General features: G+C 37.2%; 1 protein-coding gene across 1 annotated transcript in view; it reads right to left on the bottom strand.

Moving 5' to 3' along the window:
- Positions 1-22,473, bottom strand: part of Ntn4 (netrin 4) — a 106,785-nt gene that overhangs the window by 60,933 nt on the left and 23,379 nt on the right. Inside the window, exon 3 of the mRNA XM_027927904.2 lies at positions 8,274-8,552. Within this exon, the coding sequence (XP_027783705.1) occupies positions 8,274-8,552 (279 nt within the window). The remainder of the gene's footprint in view (positions 1-8,273; positions 8,553-22,473) is intronic.

Genomic DNA, 22,473 nt, shown 5'->3' with positions numbered 1-22,473 from the left:
AAGAACATTCATTATTAACATAATTTTCTGGAATAATGCCATTGATTAATTCATTCATATATTGACTAGGATTTTTTGAACCTATTACATGTTAGACATTACAAATGTCCCTTTTTAGCAACTAGCAGATAAGGAAAGATGGACATGTAAACAAATAATTACAATACAGTGAGGTAAGTGCTATAATTGAGAAAAATATAGGGAGCTCTGAAAGGCCTGCGGAATGATGGGGTTTCTGTGGAAAGACCACTAAGAATCCAATTATTTGAGAAAGGCTATGGTTCTTTGTTTTCCATGTTAGTGAAAGTAGGTAGAAAAGATTGGAGCACAGATGTCCTCACTTTTCCTACTCCTATGTATCCCATATTTAAATTATATTTTATTACATATGGGAAATTACAAACAGGAATTACAAGATAAATGTGCTGCACCTATGGATTGTCTCCTCTGTTCAGTATATGGACATACTCCAATTGCATGTTCCTTTTAATTTTAGAGCTCAAACTAGGTTCTTATCTGGCAAACATTGAAACCACTGCCCCTCAGAATTCTGAGAACTGGCTGAGCCAGCCACATGCCATGCCTGGTAGAGATGTCCTTAGAGATGAAGAAATAAAAGGCAACAGACAGTTGACCAGTGTTTATTCTTATAAATGTCATAGCTGTGAGTATCACATATAAAATACTTAATGGTCAGACTGTTTAATCATGTTCCATTTCTAACATGTGAGCTCTTTTAAAGCTAACAATATATATTTTTATTTTAAAAATCATAATTTTCTGGGTTTTTTTTGTGTCTAAAGAGCTAGAGAGAAAAGCTAAACAGAAATCAGAGTTCCACATTACTAAAAAAAGACTGAATTTTCTCTGTCTTCTGAAATTATTATAAAGTGTGTGTTAAACTTATGTATCTGTTTAATAACAATGTTCCTTTTGCAAAAGGAAATAAGGACTTAAATTACAGTTTATCTTCTATTGGATGTAATTATTTTAGGACAAGTTGAAGTACATTTCCAGCTTTTACAAAACTGGCAAGATGCAAATGAAGTATGACAGAGGAAATTGGTTGTAAACCAGAAGTCAGACAGCCATCCGTAACATTAGCTTGTTTCTCTTTCCTTGTTGCTTCCTCCCTCCTCTCTTCCTCAATATTAGCAATTAAATTGGGAGACCAGGCCTTCCAGACAGAGATTTTACTCCAGGTTCTCAACTATTCACACTATGGACTCAAAAGTGCTACAGTGAAAAGGAAATTATTCATGAAAAAATTTGCAAAGTGAGATCTGCTTTAAACCTGGAGTGGGGGCACTTTATTTATTTTTTGGGGGGTACCAGGGATTGAACTCAGGGGCACTCGACCACTGAGCCACATCCCCAACCCTATTTTGTATTTTATTAGAGATAGGTCTCACTGAATTGATTAGCAACTCGATAAATTGCTGAGGCTGGCTTTGAACTCTCGATCCTCCTGCCTCAGCCTCCTGAGCTACTGGGATTACAGGTGAGTGCCACTGCGCCCAGCCCCGGAGTGGGGACACTTTAAAGTAAGAAAAATAACAAATTTAAATTGTCCCATCCCAAATTTATAGAACTGGCAGTTCAAACCTGTTAAAGAGATTCATTTTTATACCTTTACAATGCCTCCAGTTTTGATCTAGATAGATATGTGCTTTACTTTCTGCAAAGAAAGTTCACAAAAAGCAGAATGAAAAATGTAATATTTTGGAGAATTAACCTTACTTTCTTATTGGCTTCTATTTTACTTTTAGATATATCATCTCTGGCACCAACATTTTAGCTTTCAGATGTTTTTATCCTTTCACCTTTCTGTGAAATAATTAATTACTTACAAATAACAGTTTAAATGTTCTGGGAGAACCCTTGAAAGGAATCCCACAGGAAATCCTTCCATGAGTGCAAAGATTATTTTCTAATTCCCCTTGTTCTGAAGTCTTCTGGTTTCCTAATCATCAAATAAAAAGATAATTACTCATTGCTCAGTGAGTAGTTATTCATTGCTAAGGGACTCTGGCAAAGCTATACCATACTAACACAGGAGTGTTGAAAAGAAGTTTAAAACCTTGAGTCAAATTAGGAACAGTCTCACACCAACTGTGTGGAATTAGCATACTGCATGTTTTGTTAATATTAGGAATACACTGTACCCCCCATTGGTGATAGGATTACCTATTCCTCCTGATCCCACTATGAGAAATGAAATAGGTAAGGTTCCTGCTGCTTTTCATCAGCGGCAAAAATGATTTAGGACAAGACATGGAAGTAAAGGATAGGAAATCCAGAAATCCCTCTTACTAATGAAACAAAGTTACTTGTCCCTGCCAAAGACAGCCACTTCTAAATTATTTACTTTGTAGATTACTCAAAGTTATTGCTTTTATTCTTTCTCTTTTTCTTCCCTTTGGGCCAATTTGCCAGTTGCTGAATGGAAGAGAAGAGAGAACCAATGTTAATATCTCGTTCCATATTAAAATGTAGATGACGTGGATAGATTACCCAACCCTACAAGAAGAGTCTTTTGAATAAGAGTATTTTCCCCCCTTGGAAGTTTATTGTGGGTGGAGGTGGGGTGCAGTAGTAACAAAACTGAGTGTGTGTAATTGCTATGTTACTGTGACTTCAAATAAGTAAGCTGATCTCTCTGTACCTTGATTTCCTTTATTTTCAGAATAGCTATAAAATATGTTATGGAGTTGTCGTAAAGATCAAGTAAAATAATGGATGAAAAAGAATTTTATAAAATATAAAACAGCTGATTGTTGATATCATGTTTCATATCCTCACTTCCATCCTCTAAATCTCATCATCCCACTCAGTCCCTTGAACCTATCCCCGACCCCTTGTCCCTCACATCCTTTCTCTTTTATGTGTTCTTAGCATAATGCCAACCCTGGTTAGATCTACATCTTTAATAGCATTGGTGCCTGACAGGTGGATTTAAAGTGTGTCTCTACCCTTTCTGAGCTTTGGGGAAGTCGGGTAACATTTCCAAGCTTCAGTTCCTCATTATGAAAAAACAATGATGATATATTACATAGTTCTTGTGAAGATTAAATTCAATAACATTTGTAGCCTAAAAGTATATGACCTGGCACATGCTGAGCATTTAATAAGTGATGACTATTAGTATTTCTAATTCATAATGGTTAATTTCTTCTATGCTAAGATTTTTTTTCTATGCTGACTTACAGATGTTTATTTCCAAACATGAGTGTATGTTTTACTATATAAAAGATTTTAAAATCCTGATTTAATAACACTGTTTTAAAACTTTCAGATATTTTCCTTAAGACCTTGAATATTCAAGAACTTTCTAAATATATACTTTTGGCTTATTTATAATACAATAAAGAAATTTTCAAAAGAAAATAAATTATGTAAATCTTTTCCAAATCTATAAAATGTGATATATGAGATATTCAAATATAAATATATATTGTTCATAAATACATGAACAAGTGTACTCAGATTCAGTTGGAAAAAAACTTTTGGAATGAGGCCATATGAATGATTCTTACAAAGCTAGGTGACTAAGTAACGTTATCCCCAAGTTCCACTAACATGACTCCACAGGTTTCAATGTTTACTCTTGTATTTAGAACACATTAGTCAAAATATTAACACTCTTTTCTAATGAGTTTCTCATTGCAAAAGAAAAGTCCATCTAAACAAGTATAGCTCAAGGCATTTAAATAATTCTCCATGTTACTCTAGGGCCTCTGTGTTATCCAATGGATGATATTTTAGTACAACAATGAAATGGTCCATGTTTCTTCTTATTATCATCCATCATCCAATAGCTATAAAGTCGCCAGCTGTTTGGAAAAAAAGAGAACTAAATCAGTCCTCTACAGCTGCAAAGAGAAGAAAGCTTAAGATCTCCTTTTCACTTAATTTCTGGGATATCAGCAGTCTGGAGTCAAAGTACAGTTCTCCTTGCCACAAAATCCTATCCTTGTAAACATGTCAAGCAGCACATAGCCATGATTGATTTTTGTTGTTATTGGGGAAGAACTGTATGTGGGAGAAATAGTAGAGGTGACTGAGATAACACAGTTTCATAATAACAGCAATGTTAAGTTGGGTTTACCAGATCCTAGACTGGCTACCATCCTTTTTAATCCTCACAGTAACTGCAGAAGTAGATATTATCCTTGTTTTATTAGGAATCTGAGGTTCAGTGAGACTGAGTAGTTTAGTAAAAGCTTGGTAAGCCATGTTTAGGTCAATTTGACTGCAGTGTTAGGGTCTTAACCATGGCATTGTTCTGCCTTCCAGCAAAAGGAACAGTTGAGGAAAAATGGAACTGGGGAAGGCCAACTGGGAAATGGGGAGGAGGGAAACATGGAGAAGGTGATACTACTTTAAAAGACACATGAAGAGGGCTGGGGATGTAGCTCAGTGGAAGAGGGCTTGCCTAGCATGAGTGAGGCCCTGGGTTCAATCAGCTGTACATCTCCCCCCTCACACAAAAAAGGACACATAATACTGCCAATTTGTATACCTTCTCTCAAAGAAAGGAACTAACCCTAAAATCTTAGATAGCTTAAGAAGTAGTCCAAGAATCATTTCCACGAACTTTGCCAATTCATTATCATCAACCATCAAGAATTCTGTACCATAAAATCAGATTTCACTTCATTAATTAATTTTTCATCCTAGAAAGAGTATTACAAGCAGATGAATTGGCTCAGTCTGTAAAGGCTCAAATTTAGTGAGGACCTGAATTGAATCACCTGAGGGGCTTGTTAAACACAGAGTCCTGGGCCCCACCTTTAGAGTTTCTGATTCACTAAGTTTGGGGTAGCATCTGAGAATTTAAATTTCTCACAAGCTATCAGTCAGTGCTGATGCTGTTGGTTCATGGGCCACATTGAGAGCCACTAGTATAGATAAAAGATGTGTTAAAGAAAGTTTGATTTGTATATACACACTTACGACAAGCTGACCTGTCAAAGAATAACATTTCTTAAGAGGCTACCTTCCATTCTGTAGACATAATTTGTGAATCCTGTTATTTACAGAGGTATACATAAAATGAATGGTGTCCACAGACAAACATGGGAATGCAGGTGACTTTACAGGTGTTTTACAAAAGATTATGCTTATAATGTGCACTTTGCTCAGCTTTGCAATTTTAGAAATAAAAAACTTCATATTCAAAAGAAGTGATCACTTCAAAATTTAAAACAGATCAAACATCTCTAACCCCAAAATCCAGAATCTGAAATGCTCCAAAATCTGAAAATTTGGAGTGCTGATATAATGCTACAGGTGGAAAATTCTACACCTGACCTTATGTGATGGGTTGCAGTCAAAACACAGATGCAGTAAAAAATAATGTATAAAATTACCTTCAGCCTATGGGTATAAGATGTATATGAAACAAATGAATTTTGTGTTTAGATTTGGGTTCCATTCCCAAGATATCCCACTGAATATATGAAAAAATATTCCAAAATCTGAAAAGTTCTTAAATCCAAAACACTTCTGGGTCCTAAACATTTCAGATAAGGGATACTCAACCTGTACCAGTACTTTGCAATTCAGAAAAATATAGATAAAAATAAAATTGCTCTTAAGCTTAGGGGTGGGAAAAAAATCTGAAACCACAATTACTCATATTTTGAACCATTGCCTCTAGTGGTCCAGTTGCTTTTGGCTTTTTTTTTTTTTAAGAGAGAAGAGAAAGGATTCTCATGGAACTGGATCCCTGGAAGCTGACAGTCTTGGCACTTAGCCTGTTTTTTATTGTTTTCTATCCCTTACCTTGTCCTAGTTCCAGGTTTGGCTGGGCTTGGCCTAGCACTGGCACCTGTTTAGTTATAGCACAAAGGACTACTACCACCGCTGCAGAAGATGAAAACTGGGTAGAAATACATCAGAAAACTAGTATTATTTAATAGGAAATTGCTTTCAATTTCAAAGCAGCCTGAGATCAGTAAGGAAATGAGGTTCCCATTCCATACGGTCTTTTAGAATGAAGACTTCTCACTCAAACATCCTTTTAAAATGGAAAAGCACTCAATATCTAATCCCTTTTACTTTGTTGTTCAGCTGCTTCCTTGAGTTGGTAATTTTCTTGCCAGCAGAATGTTGTATAAGAAAATTTTATTTTAAGGATTTTACAAAAGTCTGTTTACTTTGAGTAATTACCCCTTTTTTTCGTTTAATAGAATAAAGAGAAACTTCTAGAATTTTCCCTTTCAGCTTTAGAAAATACTGCTAACTCTTTGAAAGTTTACACCCAGAGAACTTATTTAAAAAGAGAAAAAAGAAACAATAATTTTTAAATGCATGCTCATGAATGTTTTATAAAGCTCTTGAGAACCCTAATAATTTAGTCTGATTGATCAGAGCTATTTAGGTTGTCTCAGGCCATTCACTGCACAAATATTTACTGAGGGCCTATTCCATGCCATATGATGGGGGCCCCGAGTCTTGTGTCTACTCTATTCTGAAGTGGACCTGTAAGGCGTGGATTATAACATACAGTTGAAACAAAAGGCCTTCTTTCATGCATTCACCAAAATACAGTGGCAGAAATTTATGAATCCTCTACCTCACACAGGCTTTCTAGTTTTCAGTCTAGTATATGTCTCCATGAATGTCTGGGTTATTTCCTATTTGAGTCATACCTGAACCCAATTAAACAAGATACACTAAATTATTCTGCTTTTTATTTGAAGCAGCATAATTTCTTTCTTTCATTTTTTTTAAACCAGAGATTGAACCCAGGGGCACTTAACCACTAAGCCACATCCCCATGCCTTTTTTATTTTGAGATAGGGTCTTGCTAAGTTACTTAGGCCCTCTTAAAGACGCTGAGGCTAGCTTTGAACTTGAGATCCTCCTGCCTTAGCCTCCTGAGTCGCTGATTACGGGTGTGTGCCAGTGCACAATTTGGCAGAAGCAGCACAATTTCAAAGTTCTTTCAGTGTCTGGAAACTAGCAGGTATTTGTTGCATGAAAGCTTCATTTTCTTCAACTTTGGGAGCCTTAGATTCACTAGAAGTAATAGATTGATTCTGCTTTTGTTACTCCCTGGCCACTGTCTTAGCATTTGCCAGGAACTCATTTGAGTTCCCCCACTGCTGCCCTGTGCCCTGCACACAGCCCAGCCAGCACATGCTGTGCTGCTGATCAGCTTTAGTCCATGGACCCTGGTGATCCTACTCTATATTAAGGATGGGAGAAGGAGGAAGGAGTGTGGATTCTGTTCTTCAGGAAATGCAATAAGGATACACTGAGGCCTTTTAAACTTAATTTTGTCTTTGCTTTGTTTTGCTCAGAAATATCAGAGCAACATATAAGATTAAAGAATTAGAGTGATCTCCTACTTTTCTTCTCCTCGACTAATCTCTATCTATAGTTCTGGATGTATCCTGACAAAGTGGTTGCTGTCTAGGTCATTGTTTCTTTTTTTGAGGATGAGGTGAGACAATGACACTAATTTCTCATTATCTTCCTATTCCTACATTGCTATCATTCAATAAAACTCCTACTGAGCACCTGCTCCTGACTCAGGTGACATACTTATTGGTCCCAAGGATGTGAAGATCATGCAGTCCCTGTCTTCAGGAAGTTCATGGTTTCGTGGAGGATGCAGATAAGAAAAAGTCCAGAGGAAAGCACAACATGTATGAACATAGAAGAAAGACAGGTTAACTCTGTCTTAGGATGAAGAAGGGTCAGACTGGTCTTCACAGAGAATTATTATTTGGACAGCAAGACACCAGGCATTAAATTGAGGTTCTTGCTTTCCCCACTTGAAAATCTACTCAACAGTGGCTCTACCTCACACAAGCTTTTTAGTTTGCAGTCCCTAGTCCCCATTTACCGTCAAAGCTGGTTTCTACCTCACACAAGCTTTCTAGTTTGCAGTCTAGTCCCCATTTACCATCAAAGCTGGATTCAATGTGACAATGTCACTAATGTAATTATGTTGACCTCTCCCTACTGCTCATCTTAGGCTTTATATCTGAAGGTCATGACACTGAAAATTGGCATGGGTGCTTTCCAAGAAATCTAGCTATCACATTTGACTATAATTCTAAAATTAATTCTAAAATTGAAGATTAAAAAACAAGTTAATAAGTACTTTATAGGATGGGTATGAGGAGTGATTCAGCAGAGGAAGAAATAAGAAGCTCTGTTAGACATATACCAAATCTCAGGGAACTTAAACTACCACTATCCGAGGTTGAAGGTAACTTATGACTTGCTTTTCTTAGAGGAGCACTTGAGTTACCTACCACATGGAATGCTCCTGGGGCCTTGACCGGTCTGAAGCCATCAACAGGTATACAGTGATCCGCATGGCCATTGCAGAAGCAGCTGCCCTTGACAATGAAATCATAGATTGCATAGTGGGTAAAATGTTGAGGCTTTGCATTCAGGTCATTTTTCTGGCAGGGACAAGACTGTCGTTTTAGCAGCTGCACACGGAGGTTGGTGATCTTCAGCTGTTCCTGAACTTTGGCACTATAAGGGTTCTCTGCATCGTACGGTGGTGACAATGCTCTGAAAATAACCTGTAAAAGAGAAACATTGTGTGTGTAGAGGACTGTGTACAAACCCTGAAATGTTTGCCCATGCAGTCTCAGTTTGATTTATACTTTTGTTATCTATGAGTGATAAGCTAGCAACAGGTTTTAAGGCCTTGATCTCACCTGGGGAAGAGCCGCCCTGTTATTCTAGGGAGCAGAAGTGTTGCCTCTTCAGGTAGAAGAAGTATACACTAAGTAACCAGCGCAGACTTGATGACAGTGACAAAGGCAGCCATTCAAAGATCTTGAGGAAAGAACATTCTGAGCAGAAGGAACATCAAGGTTAACAGCCCTTAACAAGTCAAGCTTGGCTTGGGCCGGGAACAACAAGGCCATCGACGGGAGACCAGTGACCAAGGGAAGAGTGGCTGCAGAGGACAGAAAGCATGTGCCAGACAGACACGAAGAAAGACCTTAAAGCTATGGTAAGCCAGGTGCAGTTGTCCATCCCTGTAATCCTAGCAACTCAGGAGGCTGACAGGAGGATCACAAGTTCAAGACCAATATGGCCAATTTAGTGTCTAGAAAAAAATTTTAAAAGCCACGGTAGAGTTACTCTAACTGGAGTGGAAGCCACTGAAAGGTTGATTATAGGCAGAGAAGGGATCTGAGTTGTCACCTCTTCTAAAAAGAAAACTTTTTCTTTTCTTTTCTTTTTTTTTTTTTGGTAGTGGGGATTGAACCCAGAGGCACTTTACCACTGAACTAAATCCCCAGTCTTTTTCATTTATTTATCTATATTTTGAGACAGGGTCTCACTAAGTTGCTGTCGGCTTTGCTAACCAGCCTTAAACATGCCATCTTCCTGCCTCAACCTCCAAAATTGCTGGGATTACAGGTATGTACCACTATACCCACATAAACAGATTAACTCACATCTGCAAATAGAATGAATTATAAAAGGTGAAGAATAGGGGCTGGGAGCATATAACTCAGTGGTAGAGCTTGTGCTTAGCTTGCTTGCGTGAGGCCCAGAACCTAAATAAATAAATGGTAAAAAATATAAACTGGAAGACCAGTCAGGAAGCAATTGCAAAATCAAGATCCAGGAACTTACATTTCTAAATGAAGTCTGACCTTTTCAAAGATTGCTTAGTTATTAATTGGGGCTACTATTGTGGCCAATCTTTTCTAGAGTTGCCCTCCCGACTGGTAGCACATTTTGAGGATATCCTTGCTGGTGTTAAATATACTTCTCTTCGGGATGAATTTGATTTCCAAAATTAGTCAAAAGTCACTTAAAACCAAGTATAAGGAGAAAAAATGGCTGATCAAGTTAGTTAAGAGGACTTTTGATTAAATGCAAGGTTTAATTAAGTAATTTATTATGTAGGTTATAGATAGACTTTAAAGGCAACTTAACACTTTGTTTCTGAAGAGGGAAGAAGGCTGGCATGGGACAGACTTTGGCTGCTGGCTACTAGGAAGCCTTTGGGCACGTGTGTGAGTCTATGTTTTATATGGGAGTCATAAGTCAAAAGTAGGCTTTGGAAAAAATTCCATTTAGGTATAATGTATCCCAAAGGAACTTTCCAGAAAAAAATTTTTCTTTAAGAAATTCTCTGCATATAAAAATTTCATTTTAGAAATTCATTTTATACCAAAATGAATTTTATCAACCACAGTAATCAAAAGTCCATTGTATGGGATTATGTCCTCAATGTAGGGTCCACTGTATAGGAGCACATCTCCAAAACTGTACTCCATGAAATATAATGCTGAGGGAAGAAGGGACAATTCAAAGTACACTGGCCTCCATACAGTGGCCAGAATGATCCTCTACCAACATAAGCTGGATAGTTTCATTCCCTTGCTTAAACCCACTTTCCCCTGCCCACCCTCTGCCAAAGACCTCCCATTTCCTTCAGAATGAAATACCAAAGCTATATAAGGGTCCTGCCTAATTTCTGTAATAAATAACTGAATAACTAACCAGAGTATGCATTTCTATGCATTTTAAACTTGCAAAGCTTAGAAAAAAAGTTGTTTCTTAAACAATATTCCTCCCCGTTTAACCACAGGTAAAGTAGTGGAAAACAACATATTAGGGAAAAAAGTTTCTAAATAATGTCACTTAAATAAGTGATGAGAGTGGATGATTGTTTCTCTTTTTTTTATTAGTTGCTCAAAACATTACAATGATCTTGACATATCATATATCATACATTTGATTCAAATGGTGTATGAATTCTTATTTTTCCACGTGTACAGACTGCAGGATCACATTGGTTATACAGCCACATTTATACCTACTGCCATACTAGTGTCTGTTGTATTCTGCTGCCCTTCCTATCCTCTTCCTATCCCCCCTCACCTCCCCTCCCCTCCCATCCCCTCTCTCTACCCCATCTACTATAACTCATTTCTCTCTCTTTTTTCCCTTCGCCTTCACATCCTCTTGTATGTAATTTTGTATAACAATGAGGGTCTCCTTCCATCTTCCGTGCAATTTCCCTTCTCTCTCCCATTCCCTCCCACCTCTCGTCCCTGTTTAATGGTAATCTTCTTCTCATGCTCTTCCTCCCTGCTCTGTTTTGAGTCGCCCCCCCCCCATATCAAAGAAGACATTTGGCATTTGTTTTTTAGGGATTGGCTAACTTCACTTAGCATAATCTGCTGTAATGCCATCCATTTCCCTGCAAATGCCAGATGATTGTTTCTTTTAAAGACAGAAATCAGAATATGGTTTCATATTTTGAAACATTCAAAACTAAAACCAAAAAAAAAAAAACAACCCACAAACAAAACTACATTGAATCCATTGTGGGCTTTAAATAGGACTCATTTTCAGTATGTCATCCCAAACACCAGTATTTCTGTTAGATATTCATGAGAAACTCTTACTCTAAATAATACAAATGATGTGGGGGCCCCCCCCACCCTCTGCCCCTTTTATCAACCACAGTAATCAAGGACATGGAAAGGGTAACCCAGTGCGACTTATTCTCTGAAAAGTCTGCAGTGCACTTCTTCATGTTGTCTGCCCACCCTTCCTTTTCCTGAACACTGGTAGCAGCTGTTTGCTCTCTCTGTTCCTGTCACATATTTACCCTTGACATTTACCCTGGCTCCCTCTCCCTCCCCACCCTACTCCTCCCTCACCCTGGGAGTTGAGAGTTGTTCATGGCAGGCAGAGCTAAGAGGAAGATCTGTCAAGGTTTGGGGAAACTTAGAAGCTCTTTTGCTTCCTGGACACAGCCTGTGGAGGCTGAATGGTGGCTCTGTGCTTGGTGTGCCTGACACCACAGTTGGCACGCTGATATCAGCAGGGGACGGACATCATGACCCCTGAGGCCGCATGCTGGAAAGGAGACAGCAGAGTGCTACAGACACAAAAGTGAACGGGAATTTAAACCATGAAATCTTTTTTTCCAGAAAGGAGACGCCTTAATCTGATACCCTGGGAAGTAGATCTAGCCTGCATCAGGAAACAAAGAGCGCGCCAATGCAGATGCTTCAAAATTCTGGCAGGTCGCCTTTTGGGTCCCACCCAGGTTTTCTTCAAATGTCCCCAGTAGAAGCCTGTATGGCACTGCTAAAATGAAGTCAGATGAAGTGTAGAAGTCCTCCATAGAACATCAGCCTGTTCTGGTTTCCATCCCCAAACAGGATCTATCAATGGGCCCATTGCTGTTCCTGTGTCCCCAATTGCTTCTAAATATATACTCTCAACATGGTACCTTTAAAAAGTCAGGAACCAAGCTTTTGACTAGGATCAAGCACACTTAGATACTTCTGGCTTGTTCATGCTATTGGTCAATACTTCATGATCTTATTTCCTTAAATTAAGTACTTTTATTATGTTTTAGTAGTTAATGTTCTGCTCACTACAGAAAAAAAATCTGTCATTCAAAAAGTTCAGTGTGAACCATCCCAAAGACAACTGGGGATATAAACTTGATAATATCTTTCCATCTAAACTTCTGTGTTTATATATAAAATATGTCAGTAACTTCGTATGCTTTGTGAACATTTTTCCAAGTCAATAAATTTACCTCTACATCAGTGATTCTCAAAGTATGGCCCCCAGACCAATAGCATCCCTAGCAAATTTGTTAGAAATGCAGATCATTGGGCCTTGTCCCAGATCAACTCAAGCAGAAACTCTGCAGGCCTGGCCTAGTAATCAGTGTTTCAGCAGTCCTTCCAGGTGATTTTTGATGCATGATTAAGTTTGAGAAACATTACTTAGCATTCCATCCTATGGATATGACATAATTTATTTATCCAGGCTGCTATTATTGGGCAACTAGGTTGTTTACAACTTTCCAGTGCAACCAACTACCATGAACAACTTTGAAGCTAAAATGTGGGCATATACAGTAATTTCCTAAAGATGAATTTCCCAATGTGATACCAATAGGTCAAAAAGAAAATGGATAATTTTAAAAATGTCTGGCCTTCTGAATGAATCAGAAACAATTTCCTACTTCATTTTTGGAATCTTCACATTTTCTTGATCTTTCCTGGCTTTTCTGAGCCAGTACTCCCTTAAACTTTGCCTGAGGATCTGGATTATTGGCTCAGGCCCTGCTGTTTCTTATGCCCAAGTGTAATGAAGCAATCCTTAAAAAGTCTGGAACAAGTTAAGACTGCCTATATTGTCTTTCTTTTCTAGAATTTTTTACACACACACACACACACACACACACACACACACACAAAACACACCCTCAATAACAATATTGAATAGTAAAAGTAACATTCTCTGACATAAAAATTCAAACAGTATGAACACACTGTGAACAGAATAAGGAATAAATATTAGGTACATAGCAGTAAAGGAGGTCTTTTAGAATCTAACTCAGACCTTACATATTGTTCCCTATCTAAAAGTTCACTGTCTATGTTGAATCACAATAATTCAAGGAACATGGGGCTGGGGGTATAGCTCAGTGGTATAGTGCAACCTTAGCATGCACCTAAATAAGAAACAAAAACAAAGTAAACAGGAAGAAAGAAAGAAAGAAAGAAACAAACAAAAACTTAGTCATCACATTAACAATTTCTTTTATATATTCATATTTTTGTGTTATACATAATAGTGGGATTCGTTATGCCATATTTATACATGCACATAACATGATTTGGTCAATTTCCTTCCCCAGTCTCTTCCCTTTCCCTCCCCTCTTCCCTTCCCCTGATCCACTATTTTTTTTAAGCTGGTAGCTTGGGGAATACTTCATGTCCAAGTTGATTATCCATCCTGTGGATGCCCTTGGAACTCGTTCTTTCCATGATAGCACTTGTACACTAGTCTATTGTTAGTGCCTATTTACTTGTCTGTATCTCTCATTAGACTCAGTGTTCAGAGGGCAGGGATCTTGTTTAGTTAACAGCTGTGTCCCCAGCATGTCCCACAGTCTCTGGCACATTGTAGCATTTCATAATTGCCGTTGGAGGAATAAGTGAATGAACTGTTTCTCAAATTTCATTTTGAAAGGAGAAGCTAAATAGAGGATAGGATTTAGAAGAATTAAGAAAGCAAGATGCTTTTACCACAAATTCTGCACTCTTGATGACAGCACATGAACATACCCCACTGCATTAATACCCCTGTAAAAATATGTAATATACTTCAAAATGATTTTATAAATTCCTTCTCTTCAGTGGCACACAGATTTTTCCTATACTCAAGGAAAAAGATTGGGCAGGTATGAGCAGACACCCAAAGAAATAGTAGATCTTTTCCATAGTTTCTGGTCTCATTTTCTTACTTACCAAAAATGGAAGCTTTAGAAACATAACTGCATTGTTCTTTAGTAGTATTCGAAATCCTACATCTTCATGTTCTCAAAGAAGGTGATTTTTGTTTCATTGATGTTCTCCATTGTTTTTTTTCTATTTCATTAGTTTCTGTTTTTATCTTTATTATTTACTTTCTTCTGCTTACTTTGGCTTATTTACTCTTATTATACTGGTTTCTTAAAGTGGAACTTTAGATCATTGATTTAAGACTTATCTTTTTTCCTAAACATTTCTTTAATTATATCCTACAGATTTGATATGTTGTCTTTGTTTTCATTCGCTCAAAAAAATACTCTCTAGTTTTTCTTTTCATTTCTTCCTTCACCCATAGGTTATTCAAAAGTTGTTATTTCCCAAATATTTGGGGACTTCTCAAATATCTTCCTGTTATTAATTTCTAATTTAATTCAATTTTGGTCAGAGAACATATTTTGTGTGATATAGATCTTCCACATTGATTGATACCTATTTTATGGCCCAGTATATAGTTTTTATTGATAAATTCTCCTTGTGCCCTTAAAAAGGTGTTGAATCTTCAATTATAATGATCAACTTATCTATTTCTCCTTTCAGCTTTTGCTTCATGTACTTTTTATTGTTGCATCCCATAATTATACATAATAATGGGATTCATTGTGAAATATTCATACATACACATTTACTTCATGTATTTTGAAGTCCAATAATTAGGTGCATAAACATTTAAATTGTTATAGTCTCTTGATGAATTGACTCCTTTATCTTCATAGATCTAAAGTCTATTTTTGTCTGATAGTAATATAGCCACTTTTGAAGTGTTAGCATGGTATATCTTATTCCATCCTTTTGCTTTTAACTTAGTTATGTCTTTATATATAAGGGGGATATTTCATAGACAACACAGTTAGGCTTTTAATTTTTTTGGGTTGGGTATTGAACCTGGGTATGCTTTACCACTCCCTGAGCTACATCCCCAGCCCTTTTTTATTTTTTTGTTTTGAGATAGGGTCTCACTAAGTTGTTGAGGGTCTAAGTTGCTCAAACTGGTCTTAAACTCGTGACCCCCCTGCCTCAACCTCCCGTGTTGCTGGGATTATAGGTATGGGCCACCACACCTGACCCAGTGGTTGTTTAAAAACATATTATCCAATCTGTTAATCTGTGTCTCTAATTGGAATATTTACATCTTTTACATTTAATGTTATTATCAGTAGGGTTATTTTAAATCTGCCATTGTGCTATTTGTTTTATTTTCCATTTCCTTTATTTTTCTGTCTTCTTTTGGACTGAATATTTTAGGGTCACATTTATCTCCTTTTTTGTTAATTAAACTGTTTATGGTGGTTGGTTTAGGATTTATAGTATCTATCTCCCTCCCTCCCTTCCTTCCTTCCTTCCTTCCTTCCTTCCTTCCTTCCTTCCTTCCTTTGCTGGGGCTCAAACCCAGGGTTTCACTCATGCTAGACAAGTGCTCTATCACTCAGCTATTAATTTATCACAGTCTACACTTAGGTCACAAATTCTAATTCACATATAGTATAAAACAATATGCTTCCATTTCCCCACCCCAACCTTTGAACTATTGTTATTATGCATTTTGCTTCCATGTTATAAATCCCACAAGACATTGATGATACTTTTGCTTTAAAAAGACAATTTATATTTAAAGATAATTTAAAAACAAGAAAAAGGATATTTTATATGTATTCACATTTTCCTTTTTTGATATCTGGTATTTTTCTTCTGTCTGAAAGACTTCTTTTAACATTTCCTATAATGCAGGTCTGCTATTGATAAACTGATTTTGAGGGTTTTTTTTCCATGTCTGAAAAAGTCATTATTTCCTTTTCATTTTCTAAAGATATTTTTGCTGGGTATAGAATTCTAAGTTGACAATTTTTTCCCCTTCAATATTTAAAGTTTCTGCTTCACTGTCATTTGGCTTGCATTGTTTCTGACAAAAACCTTTTGTCATTCTCTTATTTGTTCCTCTACACAAACATATTACTTTCTTCTCTGATTCCTTTTAAGGTTTTCACCTTGCGACTGTTTTTAAACAATTTGATTATCGTGTGCCTTGGAGTGGTTTTCTTCTTGTTTTTGCATTTAAGGCTTATTGTACTTCTTGGGGCTGTGGGTTTATAGTTGCTGAGAGCCATAGCCAAGTAGGAATGATGCATGGCATTTTTGGTTGAAAGGTGACCCCAGCAAGCCATTGAGATGATAATGATTATGTTAAGATGTGCATTCAATTGGAGATTAGACCCCTGCTGTCCGCCTCAGCCTGCTACTTTGGAGCTCTCCTGGGACTCTGGGAGAGTTCCCATTGGTTGGGGAAGTGTGGTAGGAGGGAATTCCGGAGGAGGGATTTCCTGTTGGTGTGGTGTGTCCCGGGAGAAGGCTGCGTGCGTGGCATTCTCAGGAGTTTTGGAAATAAAGTTTGTTCCTGCTTGAGTGGCTCGTGATTTTGTGCCCAGCCAGACTGCGGCATATAGTTATAGTCAAATAAAATAGTCAAAATTTCAGCCATTCTTTTCTTTTTTTCCCATTCATTCCTCTCTCCTCTCCAACTATACATATATTAAATGGCTTGAAGTTGTTCCATACTTCACTGATGCTGTGTTTCTTTTTTGGCTCTTTTCTCCTTGTGTTGTTTATCATTTCTATTGCTATGCACTGAACTTCACTAATCTTTTCTTGTATGACATCTAATCTACTAATACTATTCAGTGTGTTCTTCATCTCAGACATCAAATTTTGCAACAGTGGACATTAAATTTGAGGTTTTATTATCTTTTCCATGCCTCTGAATAAGGTGGACAATCTTTCCTCCACCTTTCAAACATAAGGAATATAGTTTAATAATTATTTTAAAGTCCTAAGCTACTAATTCTATAATTTTTGTCATTCAGAGTTTGTTTCTATTGATATATTTTTCTTCTCATTTTGCATTGCATTTTCCTGTTTCTTTGCAAGTCTTGTTTGCTTCTAGACATTGTGAATTTTACTTTGTTGGGGGATGAATAGTTTGGTATTTTTATAATTATTTTTTGTAGTTGTAGATGTAGACAACATGCCCCTTCCTTCGTTCCTTCCTTCGTTCCTTCCTTCCTTCCTTCCTTCTTATTTATCTTTAATATGGTGTTAAGGATCAAACCCAGTGTCTCACACATACTAGGCAAGCACTCTGCCACTGAGCTGCAGCCCTAGCACTCGTTTGGTATTTTTGAGCTTCTTCTTAGGATACAGTTAAGTTACTTGAGAAGAGCTGGATTCTTTTGAGGATTGCTTTTAACTTTTGTTAGGCTGGACCATCCTTTATCATAGAACACATTTTGGCCCCTTATTGAAGCAATGCCCCTTTAATTATTCTAATGATGAGTTAACAGATTTTCCATGCTGAATTATTCCTTGTCCTGTGTGATCTCTGGAGATTATTCCTTTTGTCCTTTAGGGTGATGCCTTGTCTGGCTGAAGCGATTTCCTTACACACATGTGCTGATCAATACCCAGCTGGAGGCTTAAGAAGGAGTTCTCTCTCAGGGCAGAGCTCAACTGTCTGGAACTCTGCCCCATAAGCTCTAGCTGCACTGGCCTTCCCAGCCTTGCAGGTCCTTCAACAGGAAATCCACCAGACTCGTCCGGGTTCCTCTTCCCTCCACTGCTGCCTGGACACTCTCACTAGGCTGTAAGAGGGACAATCCTCCTGTTCACCTCATTTGCCCCCAACCCCAGGGATTACGGTCTTCTGCTGCTTTGTGTCCTGTGTATCTGGAAACTGTTGTTCCATATGTTCTGTCTGGGTTTTCAATTGTTTTGGGCAATCAGGAGGGAAAATCTTGTCTTTGTCACCCCACCCTGGCTGAAAGGTGAACATAAGCTTAACCCAAGGCAGCTTAACTTTTATAAAACACAGCTTAACTTTTACAAAATACTAATCCTTTATTTTTGGATAGAAATTTGTAGAAAAGACATACTGGAAGTTTTATAATAAAGCTAAAGTGTTGTTACAGTTTGTAGGTAAAAGACATGAAAAGTAAATAAGCTTTCTTATTGGGCATATCAAACAAAGACATATGAAATATAATTTAGAATATAAATATCTAAACCTAGCAAGTTTATTCTTTTATTCCATGTTTAGTAATTTGTTTCTTTTAATGGACAGGTAAAGCTTCATTATTACTTCCTAAGTAATTTATGATACTGATTTTCTGCTCCATATATTTTTATGTTCATGAAATTTTATGCATCTTTATACCTCCAACATCTACTATAGTATCTTATAAATTCTCAACAATATTTATTGAATGAATGAGTCAATATGGAATCATGTTAGTACAGGTTTATTTAAATTTTCTGATGTGTGAAACATAATAAAATTTTATTTTTATAACATGTATTTTGTTTGTGAAAGAAAGTATTAGTTATATATTAACTCTTCGTAAGCTTTATCATTTTACAAAATACTTCAGTTGTATCCTAATTTTATACTCACTTTAATATTTGTGATCAAATTTTACTTCATAGAAAAAATGAATTTAATATTAATCAATATAAAGCAATACTTTTTGAATGCCCTATTTGAATAATATATTCTCAATAACAAACATGCAACAACCTTGAAAATGACTTTGAAACATTTAGGAAAAAATCTTTGGAAGTTTTGCCTAATATAAGCTAATAAAAAGTCAAGTTACTTCTATAGAAAAACTATTTCTATGTAAGAAAATAGTCATGCTTTTCCCCACTCCATATAAGCCTATTGAGGATAGCATCTGTAATGAAAAACATTTCCAATTATATTATAATGTCATCATTTGTTCCATGTATTTGTTTACAAACAGCATCTGGTTAATTTATTTCAGTCTTATGTTACTATACATCAATAACTGTTAGGATTATTGTTAGTTTAAGAATAATCTGGGAAGTGGTATGGAGATTCCTTAGAAAATGTGGAATGGAACCACCATTTGACCAAGCTATTCTACTCTTTGATCTATACCCAAAGGACTTAAAAACAGCACACTACAGACACAGCCACATCAATGTTCATAGCAGCACAATTCACAATAGCCAAACTGTGGAACCAGCCCAGATGCCCTTCAGTAGATGAATAGATAAAGAATCTGTGGTATATATAATGGAGTATCACTCAGCACAATTGAGAATAAAATTATGGATGGAGTTAGAGAATATCATGCTAAGTGAAGTAAGCCAATCTCAAAAAACCAAAGGCTGAATGTGTTCTCTGATAAGTGGATGCTAATCCATAATGGGGGGTGGGGGGAATGGGATGAATGGAGGAACTTTGCATGGGGCAGGGGTGAAGGGGGAGGGGGTATGGAGGTAGGAAAGATGGTGAAATGAGACGGACATCATTACCCTAGGTACATGTATGATTGCACGAATGGTGGGACCCTACTTTGGGTACAACCAGAGAAATAAAAAATTGTGCTCCATTAGTGTATAATGAATCAAAGAGCATTCTGCTGTTATGTATAACTATTGGAACAAATAAAAAATAAAAGTATGTGTTCTCCATTTATGTATAATATGTTAAAGTGCATAAATGCATTCTACTGTCATGTATAACTAATTAAAACAAATTTAAAAAATAAAAAGAAAAAAATTATATATATATATATAATATCCAAAAGCCAAATGTTCTCTCTGATAAGTGGATGCTGATCCATGATGGGGGGTGGGGAAAATGGAGGAACTTTGATTGGGCAAAGGGGAGGGAGGGAAAGTGAGGGGGCATGGAGGCAGCAAAGATGGTGAAATGAGATGACATCATTATCCTAGGTACGTGTATGACTGCACATACGGTGTGACTCTACATCATGGACAATCAGAGAAATGGGAAGTTGTGCTCCATTTGTGTACAATGAAATGACATGTATTCTTCTGTCACGTGTAACTAATCAGAACAAATTAAAAAAGAATATACTAAAAATCTAAGCATGAAAGCGGATTAAAAAAACTCATCTCCATTCAAATATTTATCAAGCTACCTAAAGACTTATACTTTTTAGGTTTCTAAAATGTATGGGACTAACACTCTCCACTTTTTGTATTGTCACCTTGCTTTAACAGGGAGGGTTAGACTTCAGTTCCCTTATGAAGCCAGTTTGCTGGCATCAATGAAGTTGAAATTGGGAGCATCTGAGTTTAAAATCTCAGAGATGAAGACAGGGACCCTAATACTGTCTATGGCAGGCTTCTGCTTTCACAGCAGGTGGCCTTTTGGAAAGTATGAGAAACTTCAGGCTTTTAAAGCATTGCAACAAGTGGGAGTTCTGGTTCCATGGAAAGTGAAGGCTGGACAAATAGAAGACAGCATCAATGACACGTGGGCATCTGCAGTGGAGCAGCTGGTTGGTTTAATTTTAGAACATTTGTCCTTGACTGTGCCACTTTAAGTAAAGCACCTCCTTGTCTTAGAGAAGTGTGTCTGTATTTCGGGCAGCACCTAAATCCTTTTGCTTACACTCTGGAGCATTAGGCACTCTGCTTCATCAGATAGTTCACCTTTTAAAGTGGGAGAGTCTTATCTTCTGAGCTAGGACAATATAACCCAATAAAGCTCTCAATGGAGCAGGCTGAGGAATGCAGTGCACTCGAGTGACTTACTTGTACGATAATAACCTCAGTTGTAAGTACACAAAAGCCTCTTTGCATGTTTCAAGGGCATATTTACAGTTTTTAAGTGATGAAAAGACTGCTTCTCAACTATCTTCAAGGGGAAAGGGAATGTCAGAACAGCAAGGAGAACGAGAAACAACCTAAGACCAAAATAGAAATAAAGATCAAGGCTAAAAATACATTATAAAATTTCCCTAATACACGTGGAATCCTAATTTTTCCTTTGCCCTCAGCACTTAGAGTTGAAGGATTTGAATGTCAGAAAAGTATTCAACAATCATGATCCAGTCCAGCTAGAGGAAACTGAGGCTCTGAGTGCCTAAAGTGGCTTGCTAAAGGTCAACCAACAAGTTAGTGACAGTTAAGTCCAGAACCCAGTTTCCTTACTCTGAATCTAATGATTTTTCCCACTCTATATTTTTGGAACTAGCCATTCCTGGACTAAAATCCAATTTAAAATGTGAGATTAAGGAAAATATAATATTTAATTTATCTCACTTCTACTTGTCATCCTAATACTGGGTAGCATCAAATGTACCCATGGTGAAAGTACTGATACCTGCTCTTGTTTGGAGCATATGATGATGCAGTGAAGAATTTTTGAAAAGGTATCAGATGTAGAAATGCCTTGAAAAATCACTGCTTTTAATAAATAAAATTGATTGGTGTGTAGCCTCTACCTGGACACCTGCCTTGTTCTTGTGGCTATCCCTTCATTGGGTCACAGCCCAACTGGTGAATACAGCCCAGTTGTTGGGATTCATTGAAAGGCTTCTCAGATGCCAACTGTCTACCTGGGTAATGTCCCAGAGTATGGGTCACCTCTGTGTTTTTTGTTGTTGCTGTTGTTGTCTTATACTTGAGAACTCAGGGGCTCTTAACTGCTGAGCCACATCCCCAGCCCTGTTTTGTATTTTATTTAGAGACAGGGTCTCACTGAGTTGTTTAGGACCTCTCTAAGTTTCTGAGGCTGGCTTTGAACTTGCAATTCTCCTGCCTCAGCCTCCCGAGATGCTGGGATTATGGGCACACCTTTGTGTTCTTAGCAGCATGCTTGGCCCACAGTTAGGAATCCCTACCTCACTTTGGATCTTCAATATCTCTGGTTGTGTCACTTTATTCAGGTAGTTTTGTTTTGTTTTTTGTTTTTTCCATCCCTTTTCACCACAAGTCTAGGTAAGAAATCTCCCTATGTACTACTTCAAGCACCTGTCATTTCTTCCAGACTTAGAATTTACTATGTCTATTTTTTAATTTGTTCAAGTGCTTGTATTTCTCTCTCGACTATGAGCTCATAAGTGCAGGGGACCTTGTCTGCTTACCCGCCAGTGTACAGCCAATGCTTTGGCACATACAGTAAACACAGACCTGTTGAAAACTCATAGTCATGCTTTTATAATGATTTACATTGTACAAACTGCTTTCATTTTTATTGATCTCATTTCATTCTTACAATAAATCTATGCTGTGGTATTATTCCCATCTTTCAGACAGAGGAACTAGGAAAATGCTAATGTTCAAGGTCATCTAACTA

Source organism: Marmota flaviventris, chromosome 3 (assembly GCF_047511675.1).
Source record: "Marmota flaviventris isolate mMarFla1 chromosome 3, mMarFla1.hap1, whole genome shotgun sequence".
Lineage (NCBI taxonomy): Eukaryota > Metazoa > Chordata > Mammalia > Rodentia > Sciuridae > Marmota > Marmota flaviventris.
This window is presented reverse-complemented; position numbering and strand designations above follow the sequence as displayed.